Source organism: Gigantopelta aegis, chromosome 13, assembly GCF_016097555.1.
Source record: "Gigantopelta aegis isolate Gae_Host chromosome 13, Gae_host_genome, whole genome shotgun sequence".
NCBI classification, from domain to species: Eukaryota; Metazoa; Mollusca; class Gastropoda; order Neomphalida; family Peltospiridae; genus Gigantopelta; species Gigantopelta aegis.
This window is the reverse complement of record NC_054711.1, coordinates 40,984,876-41,003,662: the sequence shown is the minus strand read 5'-3', so window position 1 is coordinate 41,003,662 and position 18,787 is coordinate 40,984,876. Positions and strand designations below refer to the sequence as shown.

Here is an 18,787-nt window from a genome sequence, read left to right as displayed (position 1 = left end):
TATCATATAGTTTAAAGCTATAATTATTGTTTGGATACATAGAGCTTGTTTTGTTTAACGACACCACTAGAGCACATTGATTTTTTTTAATCATCGGTTATTGGATGTCAAACATTTTGTAATTTTGATAAATAGTCTTAGAGAGGAAACCCGCTACACTTTTCCATTAGTAGCGAGAGATCTTTTATATGCACCATCCCACAGACAGGATAGCACATACCACGGCCTTTGATATACCAGTCGTAGTACACTGGCTGTGACAAAAAATAGCCCAATGGGCTGACTGACCGGGATCAATCCAAGACTGACTACGCATCAAGTGAGCGCTTTACCACAGGGCTATGTCTCGCGTCTTATTGTTTGGAAAACTACAACCGAAAGGGGCAGCTGAAGCCAGGTATAAACTTGTGATTTTTCATGTTGTGAGGGTCAAAATTCATTACATTTGGAAAATTCATTGCCAATGATCCCTTGCTACTATTACTAATGGAAAAATATAGCGGTTTTCGACTCTTAAGACTACATTATATGTGTCAAAATTACCAATTGCTTAACATCCAATAACTATTGATTAATTATTCAGTGTGCTCTAGTGGTGGTGTTAAACACAACTTTAACTGTGGCAAACCCTTTAGCAGTTACATGACATTGTGCATTTCTGCCAGTCTGCCATTGGGCTATTTCTCATTCCAGCCAGTGCATCACGACTGGTACATCTAAGACTGTGGTATGTGCTATCCTGTCTATGGGATGGTGCATATAAAAGATCCCTTGCTGCTAATTGAAAAGAGTAGCCCATGAAGTGGCAACAGCGGATTTCCTCCCTCAATATCTGTGTGGTCCTTAACCATATGTCTGACACCATATAATCGAAAAATAAAATGTGTTAAATGCGTTGTTAAATAAAACATTTCCTTCTTTCATTCCTTCAACCAGTCGAAGTAGGCCGTAGCCCAGTGGTAAAGCACTCACCTGGTCGGTTTGGAATTGATCACCGTCGGTGGGCCCATTGGGTTATTTCTCATTCCAGCCAGTGCACCACAACTGCTATATCAAAGGCCGTGGTATGTGCTATCCTGTCTGTGGGATGGTGCCTATAAAAGATCACTTGCTACTGATTGAAAAATATAGCAGGTTTCTAAGACTCAAAATGACCAAATGTTTGACATCCAATAGCCGATGATTAATAAATCAATGTGACCTAGTGGTGTCGTTAAACAAAAGAAACAAAAAAGTTACAAGTTTGTTTTGTTTACCGACACCACTAGAGCTGAGGTATCATTAAACATTTATTCATTAAATTTCAAAGCAAAAGTTGATAAATAATGTTTGTGTAAGGGCACCTTTATGCAGCTTTTAGATAGCTCACGTTTAAATGTGGCAATAATCTTATGTTAGACACCAAACAGTTGTAGCTTTAAATGTGCTGAGATGTTATTAAAGCAGTATTATTTCTTCCATCTGTTTCAGTTTGATCAGCAATGATTGGTAAAGTTATCTTCATCAGTGTGTTGGTTCTTGTGCTGCAGCATATCTTCACTGTCGTGTAAGTATTCATACTCTGATACATTACAGTGAAACCACTCTAAACTGTCGTGTAAGTATTCACACTCCGATACAGTATAGTGAAACCACTCTAAACTGTCGTGTAAGTATTCACACTCCGATACAGTACAGTGAAACCACTCTAAACTCGTGTAAGTATTCACACTCCGATACAGTACAGTGAAACCACTCTAAACCAGACACCCTCGGGACTAAGTGAAAAGTCTCGTTTTAAGGCATACTGTAAATCCTCGAATAGAGGCCTGTCTTGAATAGGGGTCTGCATTGAATAGAGGCCTGCCTTGAATAGAGACCTGCCTTGAATATAGGCCTGTCTTGAATAGTGACCTGCCTTGAATATAGACCTGTATTGAATAGAGATCTGCCTTGAATATAGGCCTGTCTTGAATAGTGACCTGCCTTGAATATAGACCTGTCTTGAATAGAGATCTGCCTTGAATATAGGCCTGTCTTGAATAGTGGCCTGCCTTGAATAGAGGCCTGTCTTGAATAGGGGTCTGCATTGAATAGAGGCCTTCCTTGAATAGAGACCTGCCTTGAATATAGGCCTGTCTTGAATAGTGACCTGCCTTGAATAGAGGCCTGTCTTGAATATAGGCCTGCCTTGAATAGTGGCCTGCCTTGAATAGAGGTCTGCCTTGAATAGTGACCTGCCTTGAATAGAGGTCTGCCTTGAATAGTGACCTGCCTTGAATAGAGGTCTGCCTTGAATAGTGACCTGCCATGAATAGAGGCCTGCCTTGAATAGAGGTCTGCCTTGAATAGTGACCTGCCTTGAATAGAGGTCTGCCTTGAATAGTGACCTGCCTTGAATAGAGGTCTGCCTTGAATAGTGACCTGCCTGCCTTGAATAGAGGCCTGTCTTGAATAGAGGCCTGCCTTGAGTAGAGGCCTGCCTTGAATAGAGGCCTGCCTTGAATAGAGGCCTGTCTTAACTAGAGGCCTGTCTTGAATAGAGGCCTGCCTTGAATAGTGGCCTGCCTTGAATAGTGGCCTGCCTTGAATAGAGGCCTGCCTTGAATAGAGGCCTGCCTTGAATAGTGACCTGCCTTGAATAGAGGTCTGCCTTGAATAGTGACCTGCCTGCCTTGAATAGAGACCTGCCTTGAGTAGAGGTCTGCCTTGAATAGTGACCTGCCTGCCTTGAATAGTGACCTGCCTGCCTTGAATAGTGACCTGCCTGCCTTGAATAGAGGCCTGCCTTGAGTAGAGGTCTGCCTTGAATAGTGACCTGCCTGCCTTGAATAGTGACCTGCCTGCCTTGAATAGAGGCCTGCCTTGAGTAGAGGTCTGCCTTGAATAGTGGCCTGCCTTGAATAGAGATCTGCCTTGAATAGTGACCTGCCATGAATAGAGGCCTGCCTTGAATAGTGACCTGCCTTGAATAGAGGTCTGCCTTGAATAGTGACCTGCCATGAATAGAGGCCTATCTTGAATAGTGACCTGCCTTGAATAGAGACCTGCCTGCCTTGAATAGAGACCTGCCTGCCTTGAATAGTGACGTGCCTGCCTTGAATAGTGACGTGCCTGCCTTGAATAGAGGTCTGCCTTGAATAGAGACCTGCCTTGAATAGTGGCCTGCCTTGAATAGTGGCCTGCCTTGAATAGAGGTCTGCCTTGAATAGAGGTATGCCTTGAATAGTGGCCTGCCTTGAATAGAGACCTGCCTTGAATAGTGGCCTGCCTTGAATAGAGGTCTGCCTTGAATAGTGGCCTGCCTTGAATAGAGACCTGCCTTGAATAGTGACCTGCCTTGAATAGTGGCCTGTACACTGTTCAATTGATCAATTATAATCACAACTGATATATCAAAAGCTGTGGTATGTGCTATCCTGTCTGTGGTATGGTGCATATAAAAGATCCCTTGCTACTAATGAAAAAATATAGCAGGTTTCCTCTCTAAAACTGTCAAAATTATCAAATGTTTAACATCCAATAGCTGATGATTAACAAATAAATGTGTTCTAGTGGTGTTGTTAAAGGGATAGTAAACTCAATCATGAGCCGTATGTGTTGGAAAGATACTTACCTGGACCACCAACATATACTGACACTTTAAGAAATGAAAAACACATAATTTTAGAGTTTAATAAAACAATGTAATTATTCCTGCTAACTGGGGGCAGCCATTTTCTTTTGTTTTTGGTGTATCCGCAATTCTAGCTTGGTGCGAAGTGACATCAGCTCCGGCCAACTCCTGTATGCACAGTGTAAACAAATGCAGTCATTTACGACAAGGCACTTCGCTTTCATCAACCTAACTTATAAAACAACATAAATGACTTGATAATATAATAAACTATTTAACTAAATATATTTCAGTTTGCATTAATAGAATCAAAAGGGGTTATAGTATTTTTCTCTCTTAAAAAATCGAAAGAAAAAATGCTTATTATTAGGCCTATTGGTAGGGTACGTTGCAGCAAAAACGACCACTCACAATACTGAAGTCATAATTTTCTTTTCTTTGGGACTACATAATTGGTCAGTTTTGTGATTTTAGATGGGAAAGTCTACTTAATCAAGTGTTATATTGTTGAATATGCATACCAGTCCAAAAAGCCTTGTGCGAGCATCCCTTTAAACAAAACAAACTTTATTTATTAATTTTTATCTTTGGCTTCAAGATTAAAATTTAAAAAGCAAAGATTGCTCCCCACTCACTAAAGTGAATTTTTAGCATTCAAATGTTTATATGGGTTTTTGTATTTGCTACAGGCATTTCTTTGGTGTCTTGACGACTGTGTACACCCATTACCCTGGGGAGTGCAGACAGATACCTGGTATCGGTAAGTACATGTGTGATCTTTGTTAAAGTAGCAGTATAACAAGGGGGAGCGAGATGTAGCCCAGTGGTAAAGCACTCGCTTGATGCGAGATGTAGCCCAGTGGTAAAGCACTCGCTTGATGCGAGATGTAGCCCAGTGGTAAAGCACTCGCTTGATGCGAGATGTAGCCCAGTGGTAAAGCACTCGCTTGATGCGAGATGTAGCCCAGTGGTAAAGCACTTGCTTGATGCGAGATGTAGCCCAGTGGTAAAGCACTCGCTTGATGCAAGATGTAGCCCAGTGGTAAAGCACTCGCTTGATGCGAGGGGGCGAGACGTAGCCCAGTGGTAAAGCACTTACTTGATGCGAGGGAGCGAGAGATGCGAGGGGGTGAGACGTAGCCCAGTGGCAAAGCACTCGCTTGATGCGAGGGGGTGAGACGTAGCCCAGTGGTAAAGCACTCGCTTGATGCGAGGGGGTGAGACGTAGCCCAGTGGTAAAGCACTCGCTTGATGCGAGGGGGTGAGACGTAGCCCAGTGGTAAAGCACTCGATTGATGCGAGGGGGCGGGACGTAGCCCAGTGGTAAAGCACTCGCTTGATGCGAGGGGGCGAGACGTAGCCCAGTGGTAAAGCACTCGCTTGATACGAGGGGGCGAGATGTAGCGCAGTGGTAAAGCACTCGCTTGATGCGAGGGGGGCGGGACGTAGCCCAGTGGCAAAGCACTCGCTTGATGCGAGGGGGCGAGATGTAGCGCAGTGGTAAAGCACTCGCTTGATGCGAGATGTAGCCCAGTGGCAAAGCACTCGCTTGATGCGAGGGGGTGGGACGTAGCCCAGTGGTAAAGCACTTGCTTGATGCGAGGGGGCGGGACGTAGCCCAGTGGTAAAGCACTCGCTTGATGCGAGGGGGCGAGACGTAGCCCAGTGGTAAAGCACTCGCTTGATGCGAGGGGGCGGGACGTAGCCCAGTGGCAAAGCACTCGCTTGATGCGAGGGGGCGAGATGTAGCGCAGTGGTAAAGCACTCGCTTGATGCGAGGGGGTTGGGACGTAGCCTTGCTTGATGCGAGGGGGCGAGACGTAGCCCAGTGGTAAAGCACTTGCTTGATGCGAGGGGGCGGGACGTAGCCCAGTGGTAAAGCACTTGCTTGATGCGAGGGGGCGGGACGTAGCCCAGTGGTAAAGCACTCGCTTGATGCGAGGGGGCGAGACGTAGCCCAGTGGTAAAGCACTCGCTTGATGCGAGGGGGCGGGACGTAGCCCAGTGGCAAAGCACTCGCTTGATGCGAGGGGGCGAGATGTAGCGCAGTGGTAAAGCACTCGCTTGATGCGAGGGGGTTGGGACGTAGCCTTGCTTGATGCGAGGGGGCGAGACGTAGCCCAGTGGTAAAGCACTCGCTTGATGCGAGGGGGCGAGACGTAGCCCAGTGGTAAAGCACTCGCTTGATGCGAGGGGGTGGGACGTAGCCCAGTGGCAAAGCACTCGCTTGATGCGAGGGGGTGAGACGTAGCCCAGTGGTAAAGCACTCGCTTGATGCGAGTGGGCGAGACGTAGCCCAGTGGTAAAGCACTCGCTTGATGCGAGGGGGCGAGATGTAGCGCAGTGGTAAAGCACTCGCTTGATGCGAGGGGGCGGGACGTAGCCAAGTGGCAAAGCACTCGCTTGATGCGAGGGGCGGGACGTAGCCCAGTGGTAAAGCACTCGCTTGATGTGTGGGCGTGAGATGTAGCCCAGTGGCAAAGCACTCGCTTGATGCGAGGGGGCGAGACGTAGCCCAGTGGTAAAGCACTCGCTTGATGCGAGGGGGCGGGACGTAGCCCAGTGGTAAAGCGCTCGCTTGATGTGTGGGGGTGAGATGTATCCCAGTGGTAAAGCACTCGCTTGATGCGAGGGGGCGAGACGTAGTCCAGTGGTAAAGCACTCGCTTGATGTGTGGGGGTGAGATGTAGCCCAGTGGTAAAGCACTCGCTTGATGCGAGGGGGCCTGTTTTACACGTCACACGTCGGACTGTCACATTGATAACACACACATGTATGTTTTCTTTCAGATATTGGGGCGAGGCGTAGGCCAGTAGTAAAGCGCTTGCTTGGTATGCGGTCGGTTTGGGATCGATCCCAGCCAGTGCACCACAACTGCTACATCAAAGGCCGTGGTATGTGCTATCCTGTCTATGGGATGGTGCATATAAAAGATCCCTTGCTGCTAATCGAAAAAGAGTAGCCCATGAAGTGGTCACAGCGGGTTTCCTCCCTCAATATCTGTGTGGTCCTTATCCATATGTTCGACGTCATATAACCGTAAATAAAATGTGTTGAGTGCGTCATTAAATAAACAATTTCCTTCCTTCTTTCAGATATTGGTGCCGAAGACTTCCACACACTTAAGAATGGGTTGACCTTTATAACTACGGTGAGTAAGTCTTTAATTAGTTGTGGTCAAGTTTAGTTCAGTGTTGGAGAACTCTGAGTAGTCTGCGTTGCTTGAGTCGCATAAACCCTGAGAATGGTCAATCCTGCATCCCATCGAACCCGAACCACCTCAGTGAATCCATTCAGCTGATTGGTTTTTCTCTTGTTCCAACCAGTGCACCACAACTGGTCAAAGGCCTGTGGTATGTGTTTTCATGTCTGTGGGAAAGTGCATATAAAAGATCCCTTTCTGCTAATGAAACAATGTAGCGGGTTTCCTCTGATGACTACGTGTCAGAATTACCAAATGTTTGACATCCAGTAGCCAATGATAAATTAATCAATATGCTCTAGTGGTGTTGTTAAACAAAACAAACTTTAACTCTTCTTATTAGTCACAGTGGGGCTGTAGCTCGGCGGTAGAGCACTCGCCTGAGGTACGGTGGAAAAGAAAGTTTAACGACACCACTGGAGCACATCGATTAATTAATCATTGGCTATTGGATGTCAAACATTTGGTCATTCTGACTTATAGTCATCAGAGGAGTAAAGTTTGTTTTGTTTAACAACACCACTAGAGCACATTGATTTTTGATCTTATCATTGGCTATTGGACGTCAAACATATGGTCATTCTGACACTGTTTTTAAGAGGAAACCTGCTGTCGCCACATAGGCTACTCATAGCAACGGGTCTTTTATTTGCGCTTCCCACAGGCAGGATAGCACAAACCATGGCCTTTGTTGAACCAGTTATGGATCACTGGTCGGTGCAAGTGGTTTACACCTACTCAATGAGCCTTGCGTAGCACTCACTCAGGGTTTGGAGTCAGTATCTCGATTAAAAAACCCATGCCTCGACTGGGATCCGAACCCAGTACCTACCAGCCTGTAGACTGATGGCCTAACCACGACCCCACCGGGGCCGGTGTCATCAGAGAAAAGCCACTACATTTTTTTTTCAATGTAGCAAGGGATCTTTTATATACACTTTACCACAGACAGGAAAGCACATACCACGGCCTTTGTCCTGTTGTGGTGCACTGGTTGAAACGAGAGAAAATCTGCTGAATGGATGCACCGAGGTGGCTTGGGTACGGTGGGATGCTGGATTGACCATTCTCAGGGTTTGTGATGGCGAGTCATTTATTTGTCCAGTCGTAATTAGCTTCCACTGACTCACTTTTTAGAGGGTAGTAAAAATAATATCTATGGCTGTCTGTTTTTCCTCTCATCCCAACCGTGACTGGTACAAAAGTAAAAACAAGGTTACCTAAAATTTGATTTGTGTCGGTGATGCGTGTATCAAACAATCGTTCTCACAATTTTAAAATACATGTATCTGTGTATGACCACTGTCCTGGACAACAGACAGCTCTGATATCTGATGTGTGTGTACCCAGGACAGCGTGCTTGAACCTTAATTATGAATCAAAGATAACATAAATCTGCTTGTTTTTGTTTCCAGGGATTCCGTTTCAAAGACCACTGTCTTGACCAACAGACAGCTCTGATATCTGATGTGTGTGTACCCAGAACAGCATGCTTGAACCTTAATTAAGAATCAAAGATAACATAAATCTGCACTTTTTTTGGTTTCCAGGGATTCCGTTTCCAAGAGCACTCAGCCGAGGCGGAGAAGTATTTCAAGGAGGCGAACCGGAAAGGCCGGATGTATTTGTTCGACTTCAACCACCCCGAGAAGAACGTGGTGGAGCTGATACTGACATCGACGAAAGTCTTCAACCGAGAAACTTTCAGCCCTCACGGACTGTCTGCCTGGGAAGATAAAAAAACAAGTAGGTGACCGGTCCGATCGTCTCACCCGTCCAGGGTTTCTTGCCATTGTGCATATAGAATACTCCGGACTTCTAGATTATGGTAGCCCCACTGACATGGCTAGTGATATTCAGTATTGGGCCAGTAAATAACTACTATTGACATGCCCGATGACTAGTGTAAAAAGTTGTCAAATGCTGCAGTTAGGTCTATTTTGTAAATATGAATATCCTGTCCCTCAATCTTAGTGGATTTTATAAAAATACTAGACGCCCTGGAATACTCCACTCGTTTTCGCTAGATATAAAAAAATTTATGAAACAAGTGAACATCCCATGTTAGTATCTGATTGAACAATAGTGACGTCAGACACCATGGGAAGTTTTTAAACAGTAAGGCATATTTTTCACTATTAAAGAGACGGTTTGATAATTTAAATTAGATGTCAGAGTTTATTGTTTAGGTTATCAGTTTTTGTACATCTGAAGTGTTTCTAGTCTTCCCGGTGTTCGTAAAGCCTAGAAATGCTTTTTACATAATTCTAAAATCACACGTACCTGTGAGAAGTAACAGTTACGAAGACACACTCCAGTCTATTTTTAGAGGGCATTCCCCCGTTTCAACGTCACAGACTCTTGTTTCACTCTATTGTAACTATATCCGGATGTGTTAAAAGTTTGTAGATTATAGTCATTGAGTTCAAGTCCTGTGAGGTTATTCTTGTTTTTGAATAAAGTTTGGAAAATTTAGCGTAGGTATTTAGTAAGACGTTGAGTCGCGGGTGCAGGAATTTTAGCAGGGACTGTGGTTATAGGGGGGTTGAGAGTTGCTCTGTTGCTTGAGGTGCTTGCATCACAGGATCTAACCACCTCGGTGGATCCTTTCAACTGATTGGGTTTTTTTCATTCCAACCAGTGCACCACAACTGGTCAATGGCCATGGTATGTGCTTCCCTGTCTGTGGGAAAGTGCATATAAAAGATCCCTTGCTGCATTAGGAAAAATGTGCCGGGTTTCGTCTGATGACTACGAGTCAGAATTACCAAATGTTTGACATCCAATAGCCGATGATTAATTAATAATCAATGTGCTCCAGTGGTGTCGTTAAACAAAACAAACTTTCCTGGAAACTGTATTGGAAAAAAAAGAAAATTTGCTTGATCCGGGGGTTTGACCCCCAAAACCCTCCCTCTGCACACGCGCCTGACGCTTTACAGCATTTACGTGAAAGTGAAAGTAGAAATAACACTTTTTACTCGTTATTGGAAATAAAATACAAAGTTCACAGTACAATAGATGTAAAGCGTATGGGTCGTAGTTAATCATTTTATTGTAACGTAGTCACAGTACAGTAGATGTAAAGTGTATGGGTCGTAGTTAATCATTTTATTGTAAACTGAATCTTTAATACTTTTATTCCTTTCTTTTTGTCTTCAGAACGGGTCTTTCTCTTTGTTGTGAGTCATCGACATGGCCAAGGCGACAGTATTGAGAAGTTCCTGTACGTGGCTGACAAACAGAGACTCCACCATGTGAAGACATACGAAGGAAGTGATTCATTCAAATTGTACGTCCACTTGATAAACTTGGAATTTTGGTTTGGTTATGGGGTGGGGTGTAGCTTAGTGGTATGCCCTGATACGCGGTCGGTCTAGGATCGATCCCCATCGGTGGGTCTATTGGGTTATTTCTCGTTGTAGCCAGTACACCACAACTGGTATATCAAAGGCTATAGTATGTGCCATCCCATCTGTGGAATGGTGCATATAAAACATCCCTTGGTACTAATGGGAAAATTTAGTGGGTTTACTCTCTAAGACCATTGGACCGGCCTCGGTGGCGTCGTGGTTAGGCCATCGGTCTACAGGCTGGTAGGTACTGGGTTCGGATCCCAGTCGAGGCATGGGATTTTTAATCCAGATACCGACTCCAAACTCTGAGTGACTGCTCCGCAAGGCTCAGTGGGTAAACCACTTGCACCGACCAGTGATCCATAACTGGCTCAACAAAGGCCATGGTTTGTGCTATCCTGCCTGTGGGAAGCGCAAATAAAAGATCCCTTGTTGTCTGTTGTAAAAAGAGTAGCCTATGTGGCGACAGCAGGTTTCCTCTCCAAATCTGTGTGGACCTTAACCATGTCTGACGCCATATAACTGTAAATAAAATGTGTTGAGTGCGTCATTAAATAAAACATTTCTTTCTTTCTCTAAGACCATTGGTGGGCCTATTGAGCTATTTCTCGTTCCAGCCAGTACACCACAACTGGTATATCAAAGGCTGTGGTATGTGCTATCCTATCTGTGGAATAGTGCATATAAAAGATCCCTTGGTACTAATGGAGAAATGTAGCGGGTTTCCTCTCTAAGACTGTCACAGTTACCATAGGTTTGACATCCAGTAGCCAATGATTAATAAATCAGTGTGCTCTAGTAGTGTTGTTAAACACAACAAACCTTAACCTTGTTTTGGTTAACATCACCACTATAGGTAGCAGTACACCAACTAGTATCGCATGGCATCAAAGTTCAAAGTTCACCCAACTTTTCATCCCACAGTAAAAAATACCAGTCCTGCCATTGGTGATAAATGTAACAGGTGTTTGTTGTCAGATGTCTGGCCAGTAACTTCATGAAATTTAATTTGAACTAGTGTCAGTGTATCAGCTTCAGTTGTGCTTTTTTATTATTATTATTATTTTTTTTTTTTTTTTTTTTTTTTTATTATTAATTTAAAAAAAAAAGAAGAAGCTTCTGTTGTGCTTAAAAGTAGTAAACATAGGATGACAAAAACACTTCCAATTATGTCTGAAATGAGTATCTTAACGCCCAATCTTTTCTGATTTACTCAGTGGTGAGAAGTGATAGTATTTATATCCTTGGTGTATACTTTGATTAAAATTCTGTGTGTCACAGTTTAATTAAGCCACACAGACAACTATTGTCATCTATGTGATTTGACTTGGTTGTGCAATGTGACTGAACTGATAACACATTAATCATCGTATATCTATGTTGATTCTATGTATTTTCATTATTAACAATTTTGGCTCAAGAGGTGATACAAGTTTTAGTACCGTATAATAACTGTTGAGAATTAATGATAGGCCAGCTGTATTTATGTTGATTGTATTTTCTGCCTGAATGATGTTGCCTCAGCAGGCGATATCGAGAATAGTTTTTATTTGACAAACTACCTGTGCTGTTGTAGCTGTATAATAAGTGTTGAAAATTACCAGTGGTATATTTATGTTGATTGTATTTTCAGCCTGAATGATGTTGCGGTGACGAGCGAGAACAGTGTTTATTGGTCCAGTCCATCTGTCCACTTAGTTTTCTGGATGTTTTTTTCACAGTGCTTTGAGCTATTGAGCTAAAATTGTGTGTATAGCTTTGACATATACTATTACAGATCAAGTTTGACTTTCATGACCATTTACCCATTTTTGACAGAGTTATGGCCCTTGAACTTAGGAGATATGGAAATTTGTTTTCATACTTTTCCCCCCAATGCCTCTAGATATTGAGCTAAAATTACACGTATGCTATTACAGATCAGAGTTATGACCCTTGAACTTAGGAGATACGGAAATTTGTTGGTCCCAGTAGGGGACATATATTGCTTTAAGTTAGCAGTTCTCCCTGAATGCTTATTTCACAAACTACAAATGTACCTGTGCTGTTGTATTATAAATGTTAAAAATTAACAATGGTATATTTATGTATTTTCAGCCTGAATGATGTTGCGGCGACTGGCGAGAACAGTTTTTATTTCACAAACTACCTGTGCTGGACATCGCGCCCACTAATGATGGTTCAGTATTTTTTCTTGATTCGCTGTTCCGATGTCGTGTACTACGATGGGTCGACCTACCAAAGTGTTTCTGGCCGACTGGGCGGTGCAAATGGAATTTCTTTATCTAACGATGGAAAGTAAGTTGCTACGTTATTTTACAGCAGGATTTAGCTCTGTTGATTGAGCGCTTGCTTGACGTGCTTGCATCACAGGATCGATCCACCTCAGTGGATCCATTCAACTGATTGTTTTTTTTCTCGTTCCAACCAGTGCACCACAACTGGTTAAAGGCTGTGGTATGTGCTATCCTGTATGGGATGGTATATATAGTGTTAATATAATGTTAGCCTGAAGTAAAAAATTAAACATTTGCGGGCATCAAATAGACAATAACACCCACAAATTAAAAAAAATCCATATGGTTATGTCCATTGTAAACTAAATTGTTTTTCTACAGAACTAACTGTATATTTGGCATTTCTTGAAAAAAATACCTGGCTACAAACTGTAGGTCCTTGAATTGTCAACTTCGCCTGTTCCAATTGCTAATGACGTTATTTTTTAATGACGTCATTAGCTTTCCGGGTGTTATTTTCATTTGATCCCGGAAAAAGAATGTAATTAACCAATCACAATACAGAACACACTCCAGTCAGTTTACAGTAAAAATAAAAAATGGGAATTATTTACATTCAGATTGGTAATTTTTTTATCTGAAATTTGGAATAAAAATGGACATCCCTTTTTAGGAATAATACCGATTATTGGAGTCTAGAAAGAGGTGATAAGTTTATGTAAATGTCTTATGTTGACCTATTTCTACAGATTTGTTTATGTGTCTGCCGTCTTTGAGAAAGAAATCAAAGTTTACAAGAGGGAGACCAATGGTGCACTAACTTTGGCACAGGTATGTATGTGTTTCGTTTATACACAGGTATGTATGTGTTTCGTTTATACACAGGTATGTGTGTGTTTCATTTATACACAGGTATGTGTGTGTTTCGTTTATACACAGGTATGTATGTGTTTCGTTTATACACAGGTATGTATGTGTTTCGTTTATACACAGGTATGTGTGTGTTTCATTTATACACAGGTATGTGTGTGTTTCGTTTATACACAGGTATGTATGTGTTTCGTTTATACACAGGTATGTGTGTGTTTCATTTATACACAGGTATGTGTGTGTTTCGTTTATACACAGGTATGTATGTGTTTCGTTTATACACAGGTATGTGTGTGTTTCGTTTATACACAGGTATGTATGTGTTTCGTTTATACACAGGTATGTGTGTGTTTCATTTATACACAGGTATGTGTGTGTTTCGTTTATACACAGGTATGTGTGTGTATCTCATTTATACACAGGTATGTGTGTGTCGCGTTTTTACACAGGTATGTGTGTGTCTCGTTTATACACAAGTATGTGTGTGTTTCGTTTATACACAGGTATGTGTGTGTTTCATTTATACACAGGTATGTGTGTTTTGTTTATACACAGGTATGTGTGTGTTTCGTTTGAACCATATAGCTGAAATAATAGAAATAATAGCTTTTCCCCTTCATTTTTATGGTCTGCAGGATAAAGGTAATAACTAGTTAATGACGTCGGATATCTGCCTTGTCCTCTTCAGGCCGAGTGACAATTTCCCATTCTTACCTTCACAGGATAAAGACGATATCTGACGTCATTCTCTGTTGATGTTAATGGACATGTTGATTAACTACTTATTCTCTATTGATGTTAATGGATATGTTGATTAACTACTTATTCTCTATTGATGTTAATGGACATGTTGATTAACTACTTATTCTCTATTGATGTTAATGGACATGTTGATTAACTACTTATTCTCTATTGATGTTAATGGACATGTTGATTAACTACTTATTCTCTATTGATGTTAATGGACATGTTGATTAACTACTTATTCTCTATTGATGTTAATGGATATGTTGATTAACTACTTATTCTTTATTGATGTTAATGGATCGAATTTGATGTTAAAACTCCAGCCAGTGCACCACGACTGGTACATCAATGCCCGTGGTATGTGCTATCCAGTCTATGGGATGGTGCATATAAAAGATCTCTTGCTGTTAATTGAAAAGAGTAGACCATGAAGTGGCGACAGCGGGTTTCCTCCCTCAATATCTGTGTGGTCCTTAACCATATGTCCGACGTCATATAACCGTAAATAAAATGTGTTGAGTGCGTCGTTAAATAAAATATTTCCTTCCTTGATGTTAAATTTTTAAAAAATAATTTCCCCACATTAAATGTTACATATCTTTTCAACTTCACCTGTCCTCAATACAAATGCATAAGGATAGTAGTCTGGTTCGAACATCCCAACAGCCAATGGGATGGTCTAAAAATGTCCTTTCTGTTCCGGTCACATGACAGTAACTTTCTTCTTTTTATAATTTCAGTCTTGGTCATTTGGTACTGCTGTTGACAACATGGCGGTTCACCCGGAAACGGGGGACGTGTATTGTGCGGCACATCCAATCCCGTACAAATTCCTGGAACATGACGACAATCCCCGCGTGAAGAGATCGCCATCTCAGGTGATAGTTATTTTACTTGTTACTCAATCCGACAGCCTGTGCACCGTGATATGTGCTACCCTGTCTGTGGGATGGTGCATATAAAAGATCCTTTTCTACTAATGAAAAAAATGTAGCAGGTTTCCTCTCTATGGCTATGTCAAAATGATCAAATAGTTGACATCCAATAGCCGATGTTTAATAAATCAATGTGCTCTAATGATGTCAAACCAACAAACAAACATACCTAACCGATGTATCAGATTCACAAAAATAAAGTTATTATGTACACAGTAGGACAAGCACTTCTTGCCGATCAGCATGCAATTCCAGTTCTGGACTGGAAACAGTGCATTTAATTTTAAAACATTCCATAAATATGTCCAAATGCAGTTGCGATAGTCAATTTTGGGCAAATATTCAACTTGGGTGCACACAACCCTGGCATCGTCAAAATGACCTGGGGACAATAAAAAAATAAAATAAAAAAAATAAAAATAAAAAATTGGGTGCACACCATCTTTTAGCAATGCTAAAGTAAACATTTGCTGCCTGTTCGAGTATGACAAAGGTTGCTATTAAATGTTGAGGTACTGCGATCAAGATCACTGTTCGAATCTTCAATATGTGTTTAAAATGCGAGGACGTAGCTAGATCTGAACCCAGTGCAGGATGTAGCCCAGTGGTAACGTGCCCTCATCATGCTCGGTTGGTCTAGCATCAAAGCACTCGTAACATTATGTATGGTGTACGTCTGACGCAAGTCACACTTAGTGTTACATGTGTTTTATGTTACCAGGCCCAGGTCCCGTATTTTCGAAGCTGTGAAAAGCGGCGTTCTCATTATGCAATTGGTCGCACTGACTTGTCGCATGTAACGTGTAAGATGAATGTTATTTTAACTGACACAATTTCTTACGCATCAGGTCCCATATTTTCGAAGCTGTGAAAAGCGGCGTTCTCATTATGCAATTGGTCGCACTGACTTGTCGCATGTAATGTGTAAGATGAATGTTATTTTAACTGACACAATTTCTTACGCATCAGGTCCCATATTTTCGAAGCTGTGAAAAGCGGCGTTCTCATTATGCAATTGGTCGCACTGACTTGTCGCATGTAATGTGTAAGATGAATGTTATTTTAACTGACACAATTTCTTACGCATCAGGTCCCATATTTTCGAAGCTGTATAAAGCAGCATTCTCATTATGCATGGACGTGTCGCATGTAATGTGTAAGATGAATGTTATTTTAACTGACACAATTTCTTACGCATCAGGTCCCATATTTTCGAGGCTGTATAAAGCGGCATTCTCATTATGCACAGACTTGTTGCTTGTGATGTGTTGGCCCTACAAAATTTGGAACGTATAAGAGTAAAGTCGTTATGATTTAGGTATTTTTACAGTACGATTCGATCGCATGCAACTTAATTACATAATGAGAACGCCCCTTTAGCGCTAAGAAATTGTAACACCATCATAGGCTACGACATCACTATAGTACACATCATGTGACATCGTAGCTAACGCCGGTTTTACGATTTCGTAAATTTAAGATTGCTTCAAAAATCAATAGCCACATTGTTTTGTTTGACTAAAACTTATGTAGGGGACTCGCACAGTAGTTAACATGAATTTCAAACTTTTTCAGGTTAACTCTCGCATGTCGGAACAATCTTATTTCGGATGTCATTATTATTAGAGCGAGACGTAGCTCGGTGGTACAGCGCTCACTTGATGTGTGGTTGGTCAGGGATCAATCCCCGTCAGTGGACCCATTGTACTATTTCTTTTTCCAGCCAGTGCAACACGACTTGTATATGAAAGGCAGTGGTATGTGCTATCTCATCTGTGAGATGGTGCATATAAAAGATTCCTTGTTACTAATGGAAAAATGTACTGGGTTTCCTTTCTATGACTATATGACAAAATTACCAAATTTGTAGGAAGGGATCTTTTATATGCACCATCCCATAGACAGGATAGCACATACCATGGTCTTGGATATACCAGTCGTTGTGCACTGGCCTAATGGACCCACTGACAGGGAATTGATCCTGGACCAACCACACATCAGACAAGCGTTTTACCTCTGGGCTAAATCCCCTTGGTTTGGACCAAGCTGCCGTTTCATGAAGCCTTATTAGCGCTAAAATCGCCTAGTCACTATTCGAACTCGGTGACTTAACAGGAGAGTAAATTCCAACATGAGCCTTATGTGTTGGAAAGATACACCAATACAGTGGTGGTTTATTTTGAATTGAAAAATAACATATACTTACTGGGATGGCTATTATTACAGAACATCCGCAAAAATCAGGTACGTTTTGTTTCTACAGTTCGAAGACTAATTCCTGATGTGACACGTTAAGTGTTGATTTTGGCAAAATGTAGAGAATATTACAGAGATTGACGTCATACATGTATCTGGTATGACATGTATCTGGTATGACGTCATACTGCAAAAGCTTTGCTACATTTGTATGTTGATGGTCCTCAACCATAGTTTGTTTTTCATCTCACAGCTGGGCCCATTGGGCTATTTCTCATTCTAGCCCAGCCTGGGCACTACGACTGGTATATCAAAGGCTGTGGTATGTGCTATCCTGTCTGTGGCATGGTGCATATAAAAGATCCCTTCTTACTAATGGGAAAAAAAGTAGTGGATTTCCTTTGTAAGACTATATGTCAAAATTATATCCAATAGATGATGATTAATAAATCAATGTGCTCTAGTGGTGTCGTTAAACAAAACTAACTCTTTTTTTCACCTCACAGGTTCTACAGCTGAAGGTAAAGGGAGACAATCTAACGTCAGTTCAGGAGTTGTTCGTGGACGCGACGGGAGACTTGATATCGGGATCATCCACGGCTCTCGTCTACAAGAACAAATTGCTCATCGGCTCCGTGCTGCACAAACTCGTTCTCTGTGACGTCAATATTCCTTTGTAATTTCCTCCAATAAAATAGAACCTTTTTTTTATTTTATTAAATAACATAATTATGACCTGACAATTAAACTGACTAATGAAAATGACCCCAAATCAGGTAATTGGTGGGGAGAGGATTTTTATAATTTGAAACAATGAAAAATTTGGTAGTTATTAGACATTTTGAAAAATCCTGCATCAGCCCTTGAACACAAGTGTATGCTCATACATGTTTATATTGATATCTTGATATGGTTTGATAATGCACATGTCCGTAGATAACTGGCTCCATGACGTAGTACTGTTAGATTTACATACTCAATCATTGGTGTATTTATTTTATTCTTTTAGATGTCTTCACTAGTCATATAATACATATTTTTGTAGTGTTTTTTTTTTTTTAATTATGTTACATTATACAATTTTAATACCTTGGAATAGTCGAGATAATTTTAAACTCTAGATAACAAACATAAATATTTTTATGCTTTATAAAAAAGTAGAGGAGCTGAAATGTGTATTGAAACTGATAGAACTGTACTCGCTGACCATGACACTTTAATATTACTCAAATTATAAGAGATGGAATTTATTTTATTTATGTTGTGCTAGCACTATATAAGTATGAATAATAATGAAAATTAGAAACAAATTTTCTAATTTATTAAAAATTTTACATTTGGTAGATCACTTATCTTACATTTTTACCATGACAGTTTAATATTGCTCAAATTACAAGAGGCTATATCTTTCTTTTTAAAAAAAAAAAATGTTGGGGGGGGTGGGGGTAAGGATCTTGGTTGCCTGAGGTGCTTGGGTTGGAGGATCGAACCTCCTTGGTGGATCTATTCTGTGATTTGTTTCCCCCCCATCTCAAGTGCCCTACGACTGGTGTATTAAACACTTTGGTATGTGCTGTCCTGTTGAAATGTCAGGGTCGTACCCTCCGGGGGGCAGGGGAGGCAGTTATTCCCCTGAGAATCTCACTTTT

The 18,787-nt window shown here is 41.5% G+C and overlaps 1 protein-coding gene across 2 annotated transcripts in view; it reads left to right on the top strand.

Moving 5' to 3' along the window:
* LOC121387696 (serum paraoxonase/arylesterase 2-like) overlaps positions 1 to 18,763 on the top strand; it is a 24,003-nt gene extending 5,240 nt beyond the window's left edge. The window contains exons 1-10 of one of the 2 annotated variants that reach the window (XM_041518887.1): positions 243 to 397; positions 1,471 to 1,546; positions 4,285 to 4,355; positions 6,691 to 6,746; positions 8,348 to 8,543; positions 9,960 to 10,089; positions 12,251 to 12,451; positions 13,140 to 13,221; positions 14,748 to 14,885; positions 17,645 to 18,763. In XM_041518887.1, coding sequence (XP_041374821.1) covers positions 1,482 to 1,546; positions 4,285 to 4,355; positions 6,691 to 6,746; positions 8,348 to 8,543; positions 9,960 to 10,089; positions 12,251 to 12,451; positions 13,140 to 13,221; positions 14,748 to 14,885; positions 17,645 to 17,818 — 1,113 coding nt within the window. In that variant the 5' untranslated portion in view covers positions 243 to 397; positions 1,471 to 1,481 and the 3' untranslated portion in view covers positions 17,819 to 18,763. Of the gene's footprint in view, positions 1 to 242; positions 398 to 1,470; positions 1,547 to 4,284; positions 4,356 to 6,690; positions 6,747 to 8,347; positions 8,544 to 9,959; positions 10,090 to 12,250; positions 12,452 to 13,139; positions 13,222 to 14,747; positions 14,886 to 17,644 lie in introns of those variants that run through there. The other variant, XM_041518886.1, reaches the window with a different exon arrangement.
* The last annotated feature ends 24 nt before the right edge of the window (positions 18,764 to 18,787 follow it).